At 34.8% G+C, this 16,764-nt stretch overlaps 2 protein-coding genes across 7 annotated transcripts in view; one reads left to right on the top strand and one right to left on the bottom strand.

Annotated features, from left to right (window-relative positions):
- Positions 1–16,764, bottom strand: part of ELAPOR2 (endosome-lysosome associated apoptosis and autophagy regulator family member 2) — a 299,011-nt gene that overhangs the window by 263,784 nt on the left and 18,463 nt on the right. The window lies entirely within an intron of this gene.
- DMTF1 (cyclin D binding myb like transcription factor 1) overlaps positions 1–16,764 on the top strand; it is a 50,022-nt gene that overhangs the window by 31,930 nt on the left and 1,328 nt on the right. For 4 of the 6 annotated variants that reach the window (XM_039878222.1, XM_039878224.1, XM_039878227.1 and 1 more), the window contains 10 exons: positions 2,286–2,443; positions 3,525–3,557; positions 4,461–4,570; positions 6,624–6,852; positions 8,051–8,202; positions 9,526–9,735; positions 12,271–12,356; positions 14,830–14,985; positions 15,554–15,919; positions 16,467–16,614. In XM_039878222.1, the coding sequence (XP_039734156.1) occupies positions 2,286–2,443; positions 3,525–3,557; positions 4,461–4,570; positions 6,624–6,852; positions 8,051–8,202; positions 9,526–9,735; positions 12,271–12,356; positions 14,830–14,985; positions 15,554–15,919; positions 16,467–16,614 (1,648 nt within the window). The remainder of the gene's footprint in view (positions 1–2,285; positions 2,444–3,524; positions 3,558–4,460; positions 4,571–6,623; positions 6,853–8,050; positions 8,203–9,525; positions 9,736–12,270; positions 12,357–14,829; positions 14,986–15,553; positions 15,920–16,466; positions 16,615–16,764) is intronic. The other 2 variants (XM_039878225.1, XM_039878228.1) reach the window with 2 other exon arrangements.

Genomic DNA, 16,764 nt, shown 5'->3' with positions numbered 1-16,764 from the left:
GTGAATGGTCATTTGGTTCGATTCCTTTTTTATTATTAATTTGTGCAAATCTGGTGAGTTTGAATGATATTTTATTATGGTTTTAATTTATATTTCTCTGATTACATAGTTTTATATGCTTATTGGACATTTGTGTTTCCTCTTTCAAATTCCTGTTTGTGTCTTTCACCAATTTTTCTATGGGTTTTTTCTTTTGCTAGATGTTCTTAATGAATGCTGGATACTGATGGTTTTTTGGTTGTGTTACAGATATCTTGTCCCAATTTTGTGGCCTGTCATTTTCTTCTCTCTAGGTGACATCTGATGAAAAAAGATTCTTAATTTCAATATCAAAATTAATCCTCTTTTTAATATTTTGCATGTTTTTTAAAGAAATCCTCCCCTGCATCAAAAGGGCATGCAGATATTCTCATATAGTATTTTATAAAAGTTTTACAGTTTTGCCTTTCACTCTGATTTCTTTTTCCTGTAAGTGTGAGATAGGATTTCAGTGTGTTGTTGTTTCTGTGTGGATGATAATCGTCACGGCATCATTATGGAATGTTAGTTTTTTCCCAATCTCCAGTGTCCATTCTGCCTGAGATCAGGCTTCCATGGATTCATTTCTAAATTTGTTCCCAAGTTTTGTTTGTTGATACCTGCATTAATACAGCACTATCTTCAGAAGTCCCAATATCTGATGGAGCAAGTCTCTTATTGAATTGTTCTTGGCCCTTTGCTCTTCAGTTGTAAATGTAGAATCAGCTTGCAGAGAATGAAAAACTCGTGGAATTTTTATTGGAATTGCATTGAATCTGTGTATCAATTTGAGGAGAATTAACATCTTTACAAGATTTCATCTTCTTCCTAAGGAACATTGTTTAGTTTTCCATTTTAGCTAGTTCCTTTGTAATATCTTTCATTAGTTTTTTCCTCCATAAATGACTTGCATAACATGCCTAAGATTTAGTCCTAATGCTCTTAATTTTGATACTATTATAAATGAGAACTTTTTTATGAGCTTTGTATATAAATGCAAATGTCTATATATTGATTTTGTAAGCACTAACCTTGCTAAATACTGTTTTATTTTTAAATGAAATTTTTTCATAGATTTTTGGGTTTATAAATGTATATATGTATGTATATATAGATGTCATTATCTGTAAATGATTCTTTTCCAATCTTTATACTTTTTATATATTTTTCTTTTATCATTTTACAAATCTAACTTGCTAGGAGTGTTGTCAAATGTGAATGTTGAATTTTATGCTCTTTCCACATTGATTGACATTTTACATTCTTTTCCATAAATATACTCACGTGACTAATTACAGTAATAATTTTTCTGAAATTAACACAAACTTGTATTCCTGGAATGAGTTCACTTTTTGCATTGATTATTAACCTTTTTATACATTGCTGGGTTCAGCATGCTAAAATATTTTAAGGACTTGGGATATCTATGTTAACGAATGAGCTTGACTTGAAAATTATTTTCTGAAACTGTGCTTGTCTGCTTTTGCTATCGAGGTTATGCTAGCCTAGTAAAATGAATGAGAAAGTGTCCCCTTTTTTTTTAATCTTTGCTCTGGAATAGTTTAAAATCAGAATTATGTTTTTCTTGATTATTCGATAGTATTTACCTATAAAGTAGTCATCTGGGCCTGGGGTTTTCATTATGGGAAAATTATTAATAATTTATTAAATTTTCTTGACGGTCTATGCTTATTAGATATCTGAGTCAGTTTGGTAAGTTGACTTTTTCTAGGAATTCATTTTATATAAGTTTTCAAATTTATTGCCATAAAATTTTCATCATGTTCAGTTGTCTAATCTCTGTAACATCTCTACTTAGGCCACATCTTTTCACTTCTAATGTTATCTTCCCCCCCCCTCCGCCCACCCATAAATTTATTTTTGTATTAGTCTCAATGGATCTTTTTAAAGAAATAATTTTTAGCATTGCTTATGCTTTCTATTTTTTGTTTTCTGAATTTATTAATTTTGTTCTTATGACTTTCTTCCTCTACTTTCTTTAGATCTTAATATTTTATAATTTTAAAAGGGGTTAACAAAACTCAACTTTATTGAATTATATACAATTTATTTTTGGACCATTTAAGTATCACTTATCATGCAACATTTTGAAGTTTATATTTTACTTATTAATGAATTAGCAATACATTATTTTTGAAATGCCATTGATGATCTTTAATATTAAAAAAAAAACTTTTAAAAAGCATAGTATATCCATAATGCATTTTATCATTAATCCCTAAATCAAAGAAATGTAACCCATTTAGGCACGCGGAATAAAAGATGCTACAGAAATCATCTTTGAGATGTCAAAAGACGAAAGAAAAGATTTCTACAGGACTATAGCATGGGGTCTGAACCGGCCTTTGTTTGCAGTTTATAGAAGAGTGCTCCGCATGTATGATGACAGAAACCATGTGGGAAAGTATGAAACCTTGTAATGCTGCATGATTTCATGTAATTAGGAGAAATACTTAAGGAACTACTTTTAAAAATAGTTGTGATCAAAGCCTTAATTGGAGACAGCTATTCTATGAATTGCTGTTGAGTTATATTACTCCAGGTCTATGTTGTCAATATGGTGAAGCCTCGTTATAATAATGTCTCTTTTAGAAATTAGAATCTATTCCAAATCACTTTACATAGGTTTAAGACTTACTGACTTAATACATCAAAGTCTGCTTTGTAGTGAAGTACCGTTATAAAAACCATCATAGTGGTTAAAGATTTAGGAATTGTGCAAAGAATTCTATAAATTGGTAACATTTTTCCTGTTCATTTTTATAGTATAGCATTTCCTAGTTCAGTGACTTTTTTTTAGTCCAAAGTAGAAAATAACTAAATTTCATAATATAATGCATGGATTTCTGTGATAGGTAGCATGGGAAGGCATCATATTTTCAATGCAATGATTATATGGTGTTATTGACATATTTTTCTCTTTAGGAATTTGAGGTGGTAGTAGTATGACTAATTAGATACTGCTTTTAAGAAGAGCATTGCATTGACTATATCAAGTACCTCCTTACTTAAAAAAGAGAGCCTATGCATTGGAGCTACACTATGTCAGATGTCCACACGTAGATAGAGAAAATGAAGAGAATTTAAATTTTTCAATGCTTTGTGAGAATTTACCATAGATTTTCTTTTTAGCTCTGGTTTACAGTGTCACCACTGAGTCATTCAGAATAGCTGTTAGAGTTCCTGAAACCTAACTTTGAAATAAGGAAAGAGGAAGCATAGGAGCAAATATGTCTTAATTATTGAATTTTTTTAAAGAAGATCATAAAGTGCTCACTTTTCTTGTAGCTAATAGTATTTATTTTTTAAAAAGAAAATAGAAGCATTAATTTTTATTACTCTACTTTGAAATTGCTTACTTTAAAAATATTATCAATATGCTAAGTGACAACATTTGACTCTAAGTGAAATTCTGGTTTTTATTAAGATTTTTGGCATTCTTTGTTTTAATTGATCTTTTGTTTTAAATTTCTTTAAATTTCTAGATATACACCTGAAGAAATTGAAAAGCTCAAGGAGTAAGTTTAAAGACTTTTATTCATTAATCCTGATTGTTGGATTTTCATTTTTGTTTTTTTTTAATGTCTTGTATTTTAAAAGTTTTACTTTGAAATGTCAAGAATTTTTGGTAGACTGGTATAATTTAATCCTGCTGTTAATGATTGACCATTAAAAGAATTTATCAGATCCATACCTGCACAGAGTAACCATGCCCATAAATTTAGTCTCCTCCTAGCGTCAGTTAATAAATAAAATGTGTCTTTACACCACTGTTAGGGGTTACAGAAGAGATCAAATATGGCCATTCTTGGTGGCCTGAAGTCTAAATTTGGGGAGCTTATATACCAGGATCAAAACCAGGATTGTGCTACATGGCTTTAGTTAGAATGGTGACTTGGCAGTGTTTCACTTAATGCCCGGGCTAACTCTACTTTATAAAGGCTATTTCACAGGAAACACAATTTTGCTTCATTGAATTAGGACCTTATAGTGAGGATTAATGGATTATGTGGATCATGAAAATACTGAAGGTTGGCCCTATTTATGATAATAAGGACTTGTGAAACTTTTTCAGATATCTAAGAACTTGTTAGGAGTATTCAAAAGGGAAAAATCTGGGGATTGCCTGGGAGATTGTATCAGTAACCTGAGGGGAAATTTGGTCTTTTTTGAACACATATCCAAGTTACTTATTTCTTCTCTGACCCAGGAAAAAGGCAATTGCTGCCTGTTTTTTTTTTCACCCACAGACAACTGTGGACCCCAAAAAAGGCCACACTTTCAAACTTTGGCTCTCAAAGTATTGCTGCCCACAACTTCCAAACCAGTCAAATGGGAAGAAGAAGAATGAAGAATAAATGATGAAATTAAAAGGGAGAAAACAGTTGAACCAAATGCTGATTGGCAGACTCTTGTTTTAGGCTCCGGATAAAGCATGGCAATGACTGGGCAACAATAGGGGCGGCGCTAGGAAGAAGTGCATCTTCCGTCAAAGATCGGTGCCGACTGATGAAGGATACTTGCAACACAGGTACTGTGAGTGCTGCGGGTGGTGTTTTTTTTTGGTCACCATTTGAACGTCCTGCCCCTTCAGATACCGCTTTCTCTTCTGGTCTGGAAAGAATTTGTAATTCAGTTTAGTTCAAATTTTTTCTAGTCTTTTTCTTCAAGGTGAATAGACCAACTAATCCTTTATTTTTGTGCTTTTGTGTAGTAACATTGTTCACAGAGACACAACATCTTGGTTTCAAAGGTTTTAGGTCTAGCTTGTTGCCATTTTGTAGCAATTCAGAACTGTTTCAGTTGGAAAAGTATTTATTTTTAAGGATTATATACAGGTATTTTTAAGGCAAATATACAGGAAGTAATTTTAATTTAAACTCATCTAACAGTTGAACTTTTGTTAACAACAGCTTATCAACTCATGTTTATGAAAAACTTTAGTTTGGCAGGTCCCAATTTAGGAAGAAGCTGTATTCCAAAGCTTTGTTTGTGCTTATTTTAAACTCAAAGCATGGAAAAAAACTTGTGATTACTGTTTCCGTCCCCAGACCAGGCCGCAAATGCCTATTTAACTCTTTTTGATTAGAAATGTACCAATGAATGTACTATTAAACCTAACTTTTATGACCAGCAATGGTATTTAGGCTCTGCCACTAAACTCTCACTTAACCTTTGTGAACCTCAGTTTCCTCTGTAAAATAAAGATATTAGAATAGGTGATCTCATAGTTAGTTCTCTTTTAGCCCTAATATTCTTTGAAGGCTCTACAGTCTATGATCAGTCTTTCAATAAGAAAAATAGTTCTCAAGTTGAGACTGAGTGTCCAGGAAAAATATTTTCTATCCTCACCCTCCAACCCTGCTAAAGTGGAATCAGTAATGTCTCCTGTTTAGCCACTCCACCAGCACTATTACCTCAAGGCAATGAGGACATATATTCCACCAACTCTGTCATTCTGAGGTAAATGAGAACTTAATGAATGAAGCAGGAATGGAAGCTTTAGATTTAGGACAGACCTTAGTTTCATGTAAGGTGCTATGAGTACAGAACCCCTTTTGTTACTGTAATTTGGAAAAACTGCTCTTTCTTGATTGCCAGCCTGAGGAGGATTGATCTGCCTGTTACCTTTCCATGTATTGTTTCTGATCAGGAGTTCTCTGTTGTACCACGCTGTAAGCCAGCACAGTCTGATTTTTCCCTTCCTTTCTTACCATGCTAAACTAGGAGAACAGGACTTTGTTTTCAATCCATGATATCCAGACCTTTGCCTACCACATCATAGACAGTCAATACATTCTTGTTGAACGAACAAATCCTCGAAGCAAGCACATAGCCTTTTTTAATTTTTCTAGAAGTTTTTAGTTACTGGTAATAAAATGAAAACAGAAATGAAAGGGATTTTATTTTTAAAGGTTCTCTTTTTTTCCTGGTTTTCTACTCAAGCTCCTTAAGAAAAGACCAAAAGGAACATTTGATGTTATTAATAGGTGTATGGGTTTAGGAAAACCTGGAATAGAAATACATGTGAATACCAGTCTCAGTTTCATCACAGCTTGGAGTTGGGATAGCAGGGAAAAGAGATGGTATAAATTTATTTTTTTTACCAAAATGGGTAAGAGGCCATAGATGTTATTCCATTTATCCCTTATCATTCATTCCTAGAAGGAATGGTCTCTATTGAGCCTATTACACTTCCACAAAGCAGAGAATCTTTAGTGAAACTGAGAAAAAAGTATGAGTTTTCTGTGTCCATCAAGCCATGAAGGAAGCTCTTCTTACTCAGGACTTAGTATAACTTGAGAGCACAGAATTCCTTCTAGTTATATTTAGAGTAGTTTTTCTTAAAGAGTCAATGCTTTCTATTAGGATCCTGTATTTTCTTTTGTACCAAGAACTTTACTAGACTAGTGAAATGTAACTGTATTACTAAGTATATGCAGTTTCTTACCCGAGGGTCATTTGGAAATGTTTTTAGTACTGTTGCATACTTCCCATCCTTGGAAATACAGGGCTGAGTCTGATTTGCAAAAAAAAAAAAAAAAAAGGTAGCAGTAGTAGTCTGGATGATTTCCTTTTTTCAGGGAAGTGGACAGAAGAAGAGGAAAAGAGACTTGCAGAGGTGGTCCATGAATTGACAAGCACTGAGCCAGGTGACATAGTCACACAAGGTGTGTCTTGGGCAGCTGTGGCAGAACGAGTGGGTACCCGCTCAGAAAAGCAGTGTCGTTCTAAATGGCTGAATTACCTAAACTGGAAACAGAGTGGAGGTACTGAGTGGACAAAGGAAGATGAAATCAATCTCATCCTCAGGTTTGTGTCCTCAAATCTCTTAATGACAAAAGTTCCTTAATTGCTATGGGTGTGTCTTGATTGATTTTTCTCTTTGGTTTCCCTAGATGCTTAATGTCCAAAAAGCATCCTTTCCATAAAGAGCCACTGTTTAGATCCTAAGTATTTTATATTGAGCTCTTCGTTTTGTGTTTGTGCCTTTTTAGTGAGTGTAGTGCTCATGCAAAGTACCAGATAGGAGGTGTGGAGACTGAAGTCCTCTCTATTCCTACAGAACAAGTATGGCACAGGCCGAGGCAGTGCAGCTTTTCCACTGTCCCACCCATGTGCCTCAGTCCTAGCCGAGGGGGCCATACTGAAGGTAAGAGGGCCATTCAGTCTCCATGCCCTTCAGTCTTTGGCTAAGATTGCCAAGAAGGGGGCCCAGTCGGCAGTTAACCGCACCTTCAAACTAGACTAAATCAGATACTTCCATTTCATACATATCCAAAAAAGCTTTAAGGTAATAATCCTAAGCTAATTTTTTAAATTAGTTGGTTTAACTATTAAGACTTAGTGACTCAAATGGGCAAAAATATAAGAAAATACTTGAGACACTGAATAGCAGCAATTGTTGCGGATAGTTCTCTACTGAAAACCAAAATCAGCATGACAGTTAAAGCTAAAAAACAAACCATTAAAAACCCACATTTAGTTGTGTTTTTTGGGGGGGCGGGGGGACATTCTTTTGGTGGGGTTTTCTGGTTTTGGTTGCTGCTGGAATATTGTTTTTGTCTTGTCATTTTGTTTTGGATTGCTTTTAATAGTTTTTTTCAACTAGTCACTTTTAGCTCATTTCTAAACATTTATTTTGCAAATGGAAAAGCTCAGATGCAGGAAATAACTATAACACACTATAAAACATTGCAGAACACTAAACCTGTTCTTATCCTTTTTAACCTTTAGCTACTCCCTTTCCTTCACAGTGCTTCATCTGGTTTATTTATGGTTCAGCCCATTGGTTGTACCATTAGCAAAAGGCTGTTGCTGGTGGTATTTCATGACTCTTAGCTCTCGAAGCAGGTCTACAGTCCTGGAATCCTCTCCCATGCAACTTAACAGCATGTCAGTGACAACCTGTCATTTCTGTTATCATCAGTGCCATCATGTGTAGAGTCAAAGGAGGGTTCTTATTGAGAAATAAATTAACATCTAACAGATGCTTATTTGTAATCTGTAGGATAGCAGAGCTTGATGTAGCTGATGAAAATGACATAAACTGGGATCTGTTAGCAGAAGGATGGAGCAGTGTCCGTTCACCACAATGGCTTCGAAGTAAATGGTGGACCATCAAAAGGCAAATTGCAAACCATAAGGATGTTTCATTCCCTGGTAATGTATTATTTGCTAAAGTCCTTCCCTTGTCTTAACCATATTTACTCCTTGGGAGTTAGAGATTAGAAGTTCTTTGCCTCAGCTAAAGATATGAATCATAAATTTTCACTTAAACCTGTGCTTTATTTCTCTGGAAAATAAGAGTTGATATGATTTGTAATTTTCAAAGCACCTAAGATAAAAATATACACATTTACACACATTCATTTATTCTCTCACATAAACTATGAAGAGGAACTAAATTTTACATATATTTTTTTCATTGCGTACAAAGAGGTATTTCTGAAAACTTAAGTTTAAATCAATTTTTATTTTTATAAGTTGAATAATTTCAAATATCTTAACTGAGTTTATGTAGAGAAATTCTGTGATTTATTGTATAGAACAAAGGCTGTGTAAATTTCTGATTTCATTTTTGTAAATCTAGAGATCTTAAGTTGGGTTTGCATGAGGCATAGCATACTTTTCACTTCATCATCTGCTGTGCACTTAGACACTAAACTAAGTTGTACAGTCTGTTTAAGTAATCAAATCATTCCTCTTAATATAGTTCTCTAACTTCCATTTTTTCAAAGGAAAATTAAATGCTGAGAAATATTGGCTCAATGAAATCTGGTGTTTTGAAAATTAAACGCCCAGTTATTAATTTATAAATCTGATGTTAAATCTAGAAGAGTGGATGAATACTAATGTAACATGAATCCAGCCAGATTGCAGCATCACCTGAGAGGACCGATGTAATTTATCATGACTAGCAGAGGAGGGCAAGTCTAGAGTTGGCTTTCCTATACAAAAACTCAGGGCAGCTGCATATTACTATTTGGAAAAGATCAGCTGCTACTCTGGAGTTCTGAGTTAGACTCAGAGCCAACTGATGATGTGCTTGCAGTGGCTAAAATAGTCAAATGCCCTTGAGTCCTTGGGAGAAAAGTATTTATTTAAAAATGAAAATAAGCTACTTAGCATTACCAATATTAATAATATTAACATTAATAAAATAATTTTATGACAAAACCCTAGTATACAGAAAGTGTTGTTTCCATGCTCTTCACAATGGCTGTTTTTTTAATGCATCTTAGATGGCAAGAACAATATTAGATTATAAATTTTCTAAATCTGATGTGATGAATGACATTTACAAAAATTTCCAGACAGGTTGAAGTTTTAAAATATTTTTATTGTAATTTTGGTAAGATTTCACATCTAGTATACAATTATTTATTCCAAATACTTTCCCTCCTTACCCCCCACCTCCCTTGCTGCTTAGATGGTGGTCTGTCGGAGAATCAATGTTCTTTTTGTCTACCCATCTCCCTTCAGTCTTAATAAAAGGTCTTAAACAGTTACATGAGAATCAAAAAAACAACCCAACGCTTTTGGAGAATAAATCAGGATCTGGAGTTCCAAACAGTAATTCCAGTTCCAGTGTACAGCACGTTCAGATCAGAGTCGCCCGCTTGGAAGACAGTACAGCCATCTCTCCAAGCCCCGTGACAGCTTTGCAGATTCCAGTCCAGATCACCCATGTCTGTAAGTGTTGGAACCTCAAGACTCCTTGCTACTTGATATGGTTAATGGCTCTGACACCTTTCAGTCTTGTAGAATGTTGATAGAAATTTATCCAAGCTGACAAATTAAAGGAGATCTAAGGCATTTTATATTTGTTAGCTCAATTAATATTTGAACGAAAGATGAATGTGTGACAAGGAAGAACTGATAACCAACTGCTCAGCCATTATAGACCGTTTTAAATCATCTTACTTTCTAAGATGTTATAAATTAACTATTAATAGAAAACGACCTAAAATACAATCAATTGTGCAAAGAAATAGAGTTCATGCAGTGGCACATCATTTGTAGTAATTCAACAGAAGACAAAAATTAGGAAAAGATTTCAGATGGACTATAGAAGAAATGGATTTTGGTGAGGTTGAAGATTTTCTTAATAAAGAGCCAATTCCTATAGGAACTATTTTGCCTATCCCTCTGAATTCCTTAACCCCCCCTTTTTTTTTTTTTTTTTTGCTTAACGAGATTATGAGAACCTAGCAATTGTAGAAGTAGAAAAGTATATCCTAAGCTGTAAGCCAAGTTGGTCTTTCTAGTTACTTTTCTTTCCGTCAGTGACAGAAAAGGAATGAGAATAAAATCTCAGAACCATTATTCTTCACTTTCACTTTTTTTTCCTATGTAATGTTATTTGCCTATGGAAAGGTCATTACCAAGACTACATCAATGTGTTATTCTCAACTAGGGTATTATTGGCATTTTGAGGGGTACAGTTCTTTGTTTGCAGGGTGCTCCTACACACAGTAGGACGCTCAGTGTCCCTGACTTCACCCACAAAATGCCAGTAGTGCTTTCTAATCATTATGGCAAATAGAAATACCATACAGATTTTCAAATGTTTGAGAATCACTGGGCCACCTGTTAGTGTTATTAACACTATATATCTGTATATGCAGTGACTGTCAAAGTTATCTTAGAGACATTTAAACTAATCATGCCTGCCTTAAAGTTCTAATTTAAATTTGGTTATTTGCTTTAGCTTTCTACCAGTATAATAAAGAACAAAGAATTTTTCTTTGGCACGGCTCATTTTTATAGTTTTGAGAATTACAAAGCAATTGAAATTACTAGTCTACTCATAAATATGAGAGCTGCTGTTGGCTATAAATCATGCATGGAGATTGTTACAATTTTCCTTGGCTATTGAGTTGATGGTACTTTTTGGGGAAAATGATACCTTACTATTCATTCACAGCATGGCTTTTTGAAAGTACTTAGAATAGTGTTATTCCAGTAAGAAATGTGAGTATAATAAGAGTTTTAATACACACCCATTATTCTTGACATTCAGGCTACAGTCTCATGATTGTTCTTCCTTTAGGATCGGCAGATTTTAGGGCCAGAATAGAAAATATGAACATGTTAGGCTTTTCAGGCTACATAGGCCTTTCTAGAATTTTGTTTTATTTTTAAATTATCCTTTAAAATGTAAATTCTTAGCCTTGAGCCACATTATTTGCAGCCATAGTTTGCTTACCCTTGATTGAGGTTATCTGGAATCGCTTCAAATTATTGTAGGTATGATCTTAAGGATCCATCAGGTATTAAGAGAAAAAACACGAATCAAGTGCATTTCTTTTGGTAAAGGTATCACATTTCTTTCAAACTGAGACATAGTCAGAATATAATAAACGAACAAACAGTATGCATTAAAAGTCAGTTCTCATTTTTCATGTGGATTTACCTCCAGGTATGACTGAAAGCACCAAGAGATCACATTTCTTCTAATAAGTTTTAGTTCTATATAACCTTCAGCAGACACTGATTAAATCTGTGTCTCAGTTGACCCACCTATAAAGAGATACTATCTGATCTCTAAAGTGCTGTTCGGTCTCCCAAACGTGGTCTTCTGAAATAATACTTATATTTCTTTAATGGTTTTGATCCTCATAACAACTCTGTGAGGTAGACAGGACAGATCAAGTTTCTGAACATTAGTTTGGATTAAAGTAAGTTATTTGCTGAAGTTTACATTGCTAGGAAGTGATGCCACTAGAACTAAAACCTAATGTTTTGGGAATACCATTACAGGCATCTGTACTGCCTACCAGAATGTCCAGAAAATTCTTTTTTACCAAGTTCTTATCTCATTACAGGTTAGCCTTAGTGTATTCCTCTTACATCCTAACATTAAAATATTTTACAGTCTATACCAGGGGTAAGCAAATATTCTCTGCCACAGCTGTGCAACTCCGACATTGTAGTATAAAAGCAACCATAGAAAATACATAAATGAACAGGCATGGCTGTGTTCCTATAATACTTTACAAAAACTGGTGGTAGGCTGGATTTGGCTGTGGGCCTTGGTTTGCCAACCCCTGATTTGCCATCCCAGACAAATCCATTAAACTTCTTATATCTCATAAGATATTTAAATGACTTCACGTTTCCAGATAAATTGTCCAATACAAGATTGCCTTTGTAATAATTAAGTACACTGGGGAAATTCAAATTTACGAAGTATTTTATTTATTGTTGTCTTTGTTCTTACCACAGCTTCGACAGACTCCCCTACTGCTACTGTTGACTCGGAAACAATAACACTAAACAGTGGAACACTACAAACGTTTGAGATTCTTCCAGTGAGTAATACTTCGCAAAGAAGATATTGGCCACTTTTATGCATAAGAAAGATCAGTAGGCATCAGTTTTAGAAATGTTACATATAAGCAAATGAAGTATAAAAACATGACGCTTTAAGTGCAACTATGTCCATGATTTTTAGGCCAGATTGTTAAGATGACATAAATCAGATTTCTACTTTTATAATTAATTTTAGTCTCTTCATCTGTATATAAACCAATAGTATGCTTTTTTTATGTATTAAAATGACAGTGCTAATGAGTAGTGTACATGCTATGGCTTTGTACTGAATCATAAGCAAATATATAACCAAAAGGTCCATATTGGTTATTTGAGAAAAAGTTTGTGGAATGAATTATTTAACAACATTCATTCAGTAAACACTGCACTAGCAATGTTGCACATTGCAGTGTTGGGAATATAGAATTTAAAAGCCTCAGTCCTAAATAGCATAGCCACTTTGGAAAAGAATCTTGCACTTCCTAAAAAGGTTAAACAAATAGTTACCATATGATCCAATTCTAAGTATACTTAAATATGTCCACATAAAAAGTTATACATGAATGTTCGTATCATAATCAAAAAGTGGAAACAACCCAAACATCCATCCACTGATAAAATAGAATATGCTGTAGCCATACATACGATTCTTTGGCAGTTAGAAAACCAAGTACTAACATACGCTACAATAAAGATGAACGCTGGAAACACTATACTAAGTGAAAGAAAATAGACACAAAATCATATAGTGTACAACTACCATTCATTTGAACCGTCCAAAACAGGCAAACCTATAGAGAGAGCAAGTAGATTAGCAATGTCTATGCTAAGAGGTTTTGGGAGAAAATGGGGCATGGCTCCTAATTTGAATGGGGTTTCTTTTGTAGGGTGATGGAAATTTCTTTTAAAAGTCCCACTTCTTGCCTTGCTTTCTAAAATAGGGTAAACCCAGTATTAGCTCATTTTTCACAAAGAAAATATAAAGTAATTAAATTGTGTCAAGATTTGCTATAAAGAACATCAGTGGTATTAGTGCAAGAGTTTATCCTCTCCATAGCCAAATCTCATGAGGATAGCCCAACACAGCAAAAGGTTCTCTAAGAACACCCTTGGAACTTCTGTAAATTTACTTAAGCCTGTTTCCTAATCCAGTCATCTCCAAAACAGGATGTATAAAATAACCATTTTTCACAGGTACAAAAAAGAACTTCATTTTACTTTATTTTGCTACCTCCTTCTCCTGGCCAAATAAACTATACACATATATTTAGAATGTGTTCAGGTTTTTATCTGTGGGGTTACAATCAAATATTTAGAGACTTCTGTCCTAATTAATAGAGAATGATGATAGTGCCTTAGCTACAAAAAATTATGAGCAATGAATGTTATTTAAGTATGTTAAATTAAGTACATGTATTATAATATACACGTACATATAAAGAATTTACTGCCAGACCATATGTGATTAATAAATACAACCGCTAGAAAACATTCAGCTTTCACTTTTATGGAGGAAAGAAAGTGATTCCCCACTGTGTGCCAGACACCATTGTAATCATTTCCAATTTTCATAACCTTTTCCATGAGAGGTAGTTGTTTGTTATCCTCGCTTTAGCAATAAGAAAACCTAGATTCACTGAATGATACCCAGTTGTGGCTTAAGTCCACAAGACCACATCAGACTAAAGAACAGGTCATGTGACTTTAACCTCCAGCTCTATTTTAAGTGCACATACTTTTCCTTCGGGGTCTTAGAACAAACTGAACTCAAATTATTATATAGAAGCTTAATGGCTATGAAAGGTGTTGAGTTTTGCTATACATCCGTAGTCTCAAAAAATAAACATATTATCTGTTAACCAACTTTTCAAATAGTAATTTTCTTTTCTCCTTCAGCAGAACACTGCTAATTGCTATTTCTATACATTTCCCCTTAATATCTGCCAAATATTTGCTAAAATTATGCTATGGGGAAAAAAATCTGTTCAAGTAATACTGCTGCATTGCCTTTTCTAAAATGTGAAGCTTTTTAAACTAGGAGACTGCCAATTTTTATGTGCCATAGAGAAAGGATAATGAGGGAAGACTGGGTGCACTGGGTTACAGGGTAGGGGAACAGTAGACCCTGTTAGCACCAGCACACTAGAAAGTGGCTTGTGTGACCATGTCTTGGTGTCATGAAACAAAAAACTGAGACCAGGCCATAGAAATACAGGGAGCGAGAAACAGGATAAAGGCCTTTCCTCTCTTAAACCTCCAGGCCAAGTAATGACTTAACGACAAGTAGTCAAGAGTATTATACCCTTCATTTTATTACGTTTGCACCTTCACAATTGGTAAGTACATTTGTGGCTAGTAAAGTCAGTCCCCATTTTGGATACAGAGCTGGACTTAATAAGTACTAGTAAGTCTGCTTATTACTCAATAATCTGTTGCACCTGTGTTGATCTTTTTTTTTTTTTTTTCCTTTAGTCTTTCCATTTACAGCCCACTGGCACTCCAGGCACCTACCTACTTCAAACGAGCTCAAGCCAAGGCCTTCCCCTAACTCTGACTGCTAGTCCTACAGTAACCCTGACAGCTGCTGCTCCTGCTTCTCCTGAACAGATCATTGTTCATGCTTTATCCGTACGTTACCTTACATAAATTCCTTGATTTTCCTAGTTTTGGTAGAGAAGATTGGCTGACAAGTGTCACCATGTTTTTCTAGTTTTCAGTGTTATGACAGAACCCATGTGCCTTCAACTTCAGTACTACTATCTCTAGGGGAGGAGTCGATTTTGAGCTCAGTTCAAGTATTTGAATATCTGTTAGGGACCAGGATTAAGAGATAAAAAATATAAGAGCCAAAATTAATACAGTCCATTTATTTAAACAATTTGTCCTACTGCTGTTGTACCAGAAACAATACTTTACATTATCACTCTGCCTACACTGAGGTAAATCTTCACCCACTATGTCTCCTTACATATGATGGACTTACATTAGGGGAATAGGGACATGAGGAGAGCAAAGGTCCCAATGGGGAAAGAAAAAGGTTTCTAGAAAAATAGTGATAAGAACACTTCAGTGCCAGAGGTGAGAGGTGGGGGGAACAGTAGCCCCTATTAGCACCTATAAATGTCATTTGTTGCCTATAACTGGAATATGGAAGGTACTTTTTCATTTTACCATTGTTTTCTTTAACATTTTATAGCCAGAACATTTGTTGAACACAAGTGACAATGTTACAGTGCAGTGTCACACACCAAGAGTCATCATTCAGACAGTTGCCACAGAGGACATCACTTCTTCCATATCCCAAGCAGAACTGACAGTAGATAGTGATATTCACTCATCTGATTTTCCTGAGCCTCCAGATGCCCTAGAAGCAGATACTTTCCCAGATGAAATTCATCAACCTAAGGTGACTGTAGAGCCATCATTTAATGATGCTCATGTATCCAAATTCAGTGACCAAAATAGCACAGAACTGATGAATAGTGTTATGGTCAGAACAGAAGAAGACCATAAACAAGAGGAGGATTCACCCTCTCATTTAGCCCGTGCTTATGTTACTGAGGTAAGTTGCACTTAGGGGAAAAGCCTAGAAGTAATTTATGGGGTGAGATCCTCTAGTACCTTCCTTTTTACTTTAGAGACTAAATAAAGTGCAAACCCCCACCTCTGACCTCACAAGTATCAGACAGCCAGTAGTGTGGCTCTGTCTTACCACTGTTCGTCACTAAAAGCTTTCCCTGTCCACCTCCAGTACATTTAGAAATGTTTGTTGGAACCATTTTCCTGAGGGTGGTTAGTAACAGATCTTTGCAGTTTAGCTTAGGAACCTCAACCCACAGTAGAGCAGCGTTATTTCTTCTAGATTCAGGGAACCTATAACTGAATTGGTTCTCTTAAGTTCTTTTTTGTTAATATTTAGTACTTTAGAGTATGAAGTTATTAGCTTTGTCCATTTTAAGACCTTAACTTTCATTTCTTTATATTCTAATTTTAAAATGGGATCATGTTTGAAAGTTAAGCCCTTTAAAACCTAAACGTGTTTGGGATCTTAAGGAAAACTAATAAGGAATATGAGTCAGAATCTCATTTTTTCAATTATTATTATTTAGGATTTAGAGTCTCCTACTATAGAAGAACAAGTTGATCAAACAACAATTGATGATGAAACGATACTTATTGTTCCTTCACCACATGGCTTTATCCAGGCATCTGATGTTATAGATACAGACTCTGTCTTGCCTTTGACAACACTAACAGGTACTGTAATACAACTCCATCACGTGCCTGATAAGTCTTAAGGGGAAAAGCAGGCAGATAGTTAATTCCGTTATTTTAGTCTTTCTTGCTCCAACGATAAAGACTAGTCTTCTTAAATTTTGCACTTTGGTAGAATACTTAAATTCTTGA

Source organism: Pteropus medius, unplaced genomic scaffold, assembly GCF_902729225.1.
Source record: "Pteropus medius unplaced genomic scaffold, Ma_sr-lr_union100, whole genome shotgun sequence".
NCBI classification, from domain to species: domain Eukaryota; kingdom Metazoa; phylum Chordata; class Mammalia; order Chiroptera; family Pteropodidae; genus Pteropus; species Pteropus medius.
Note: the sequence above shows the minus strand (reverse complement) of the source record. Positions and strands in the feature narration are given on the sequence as shown.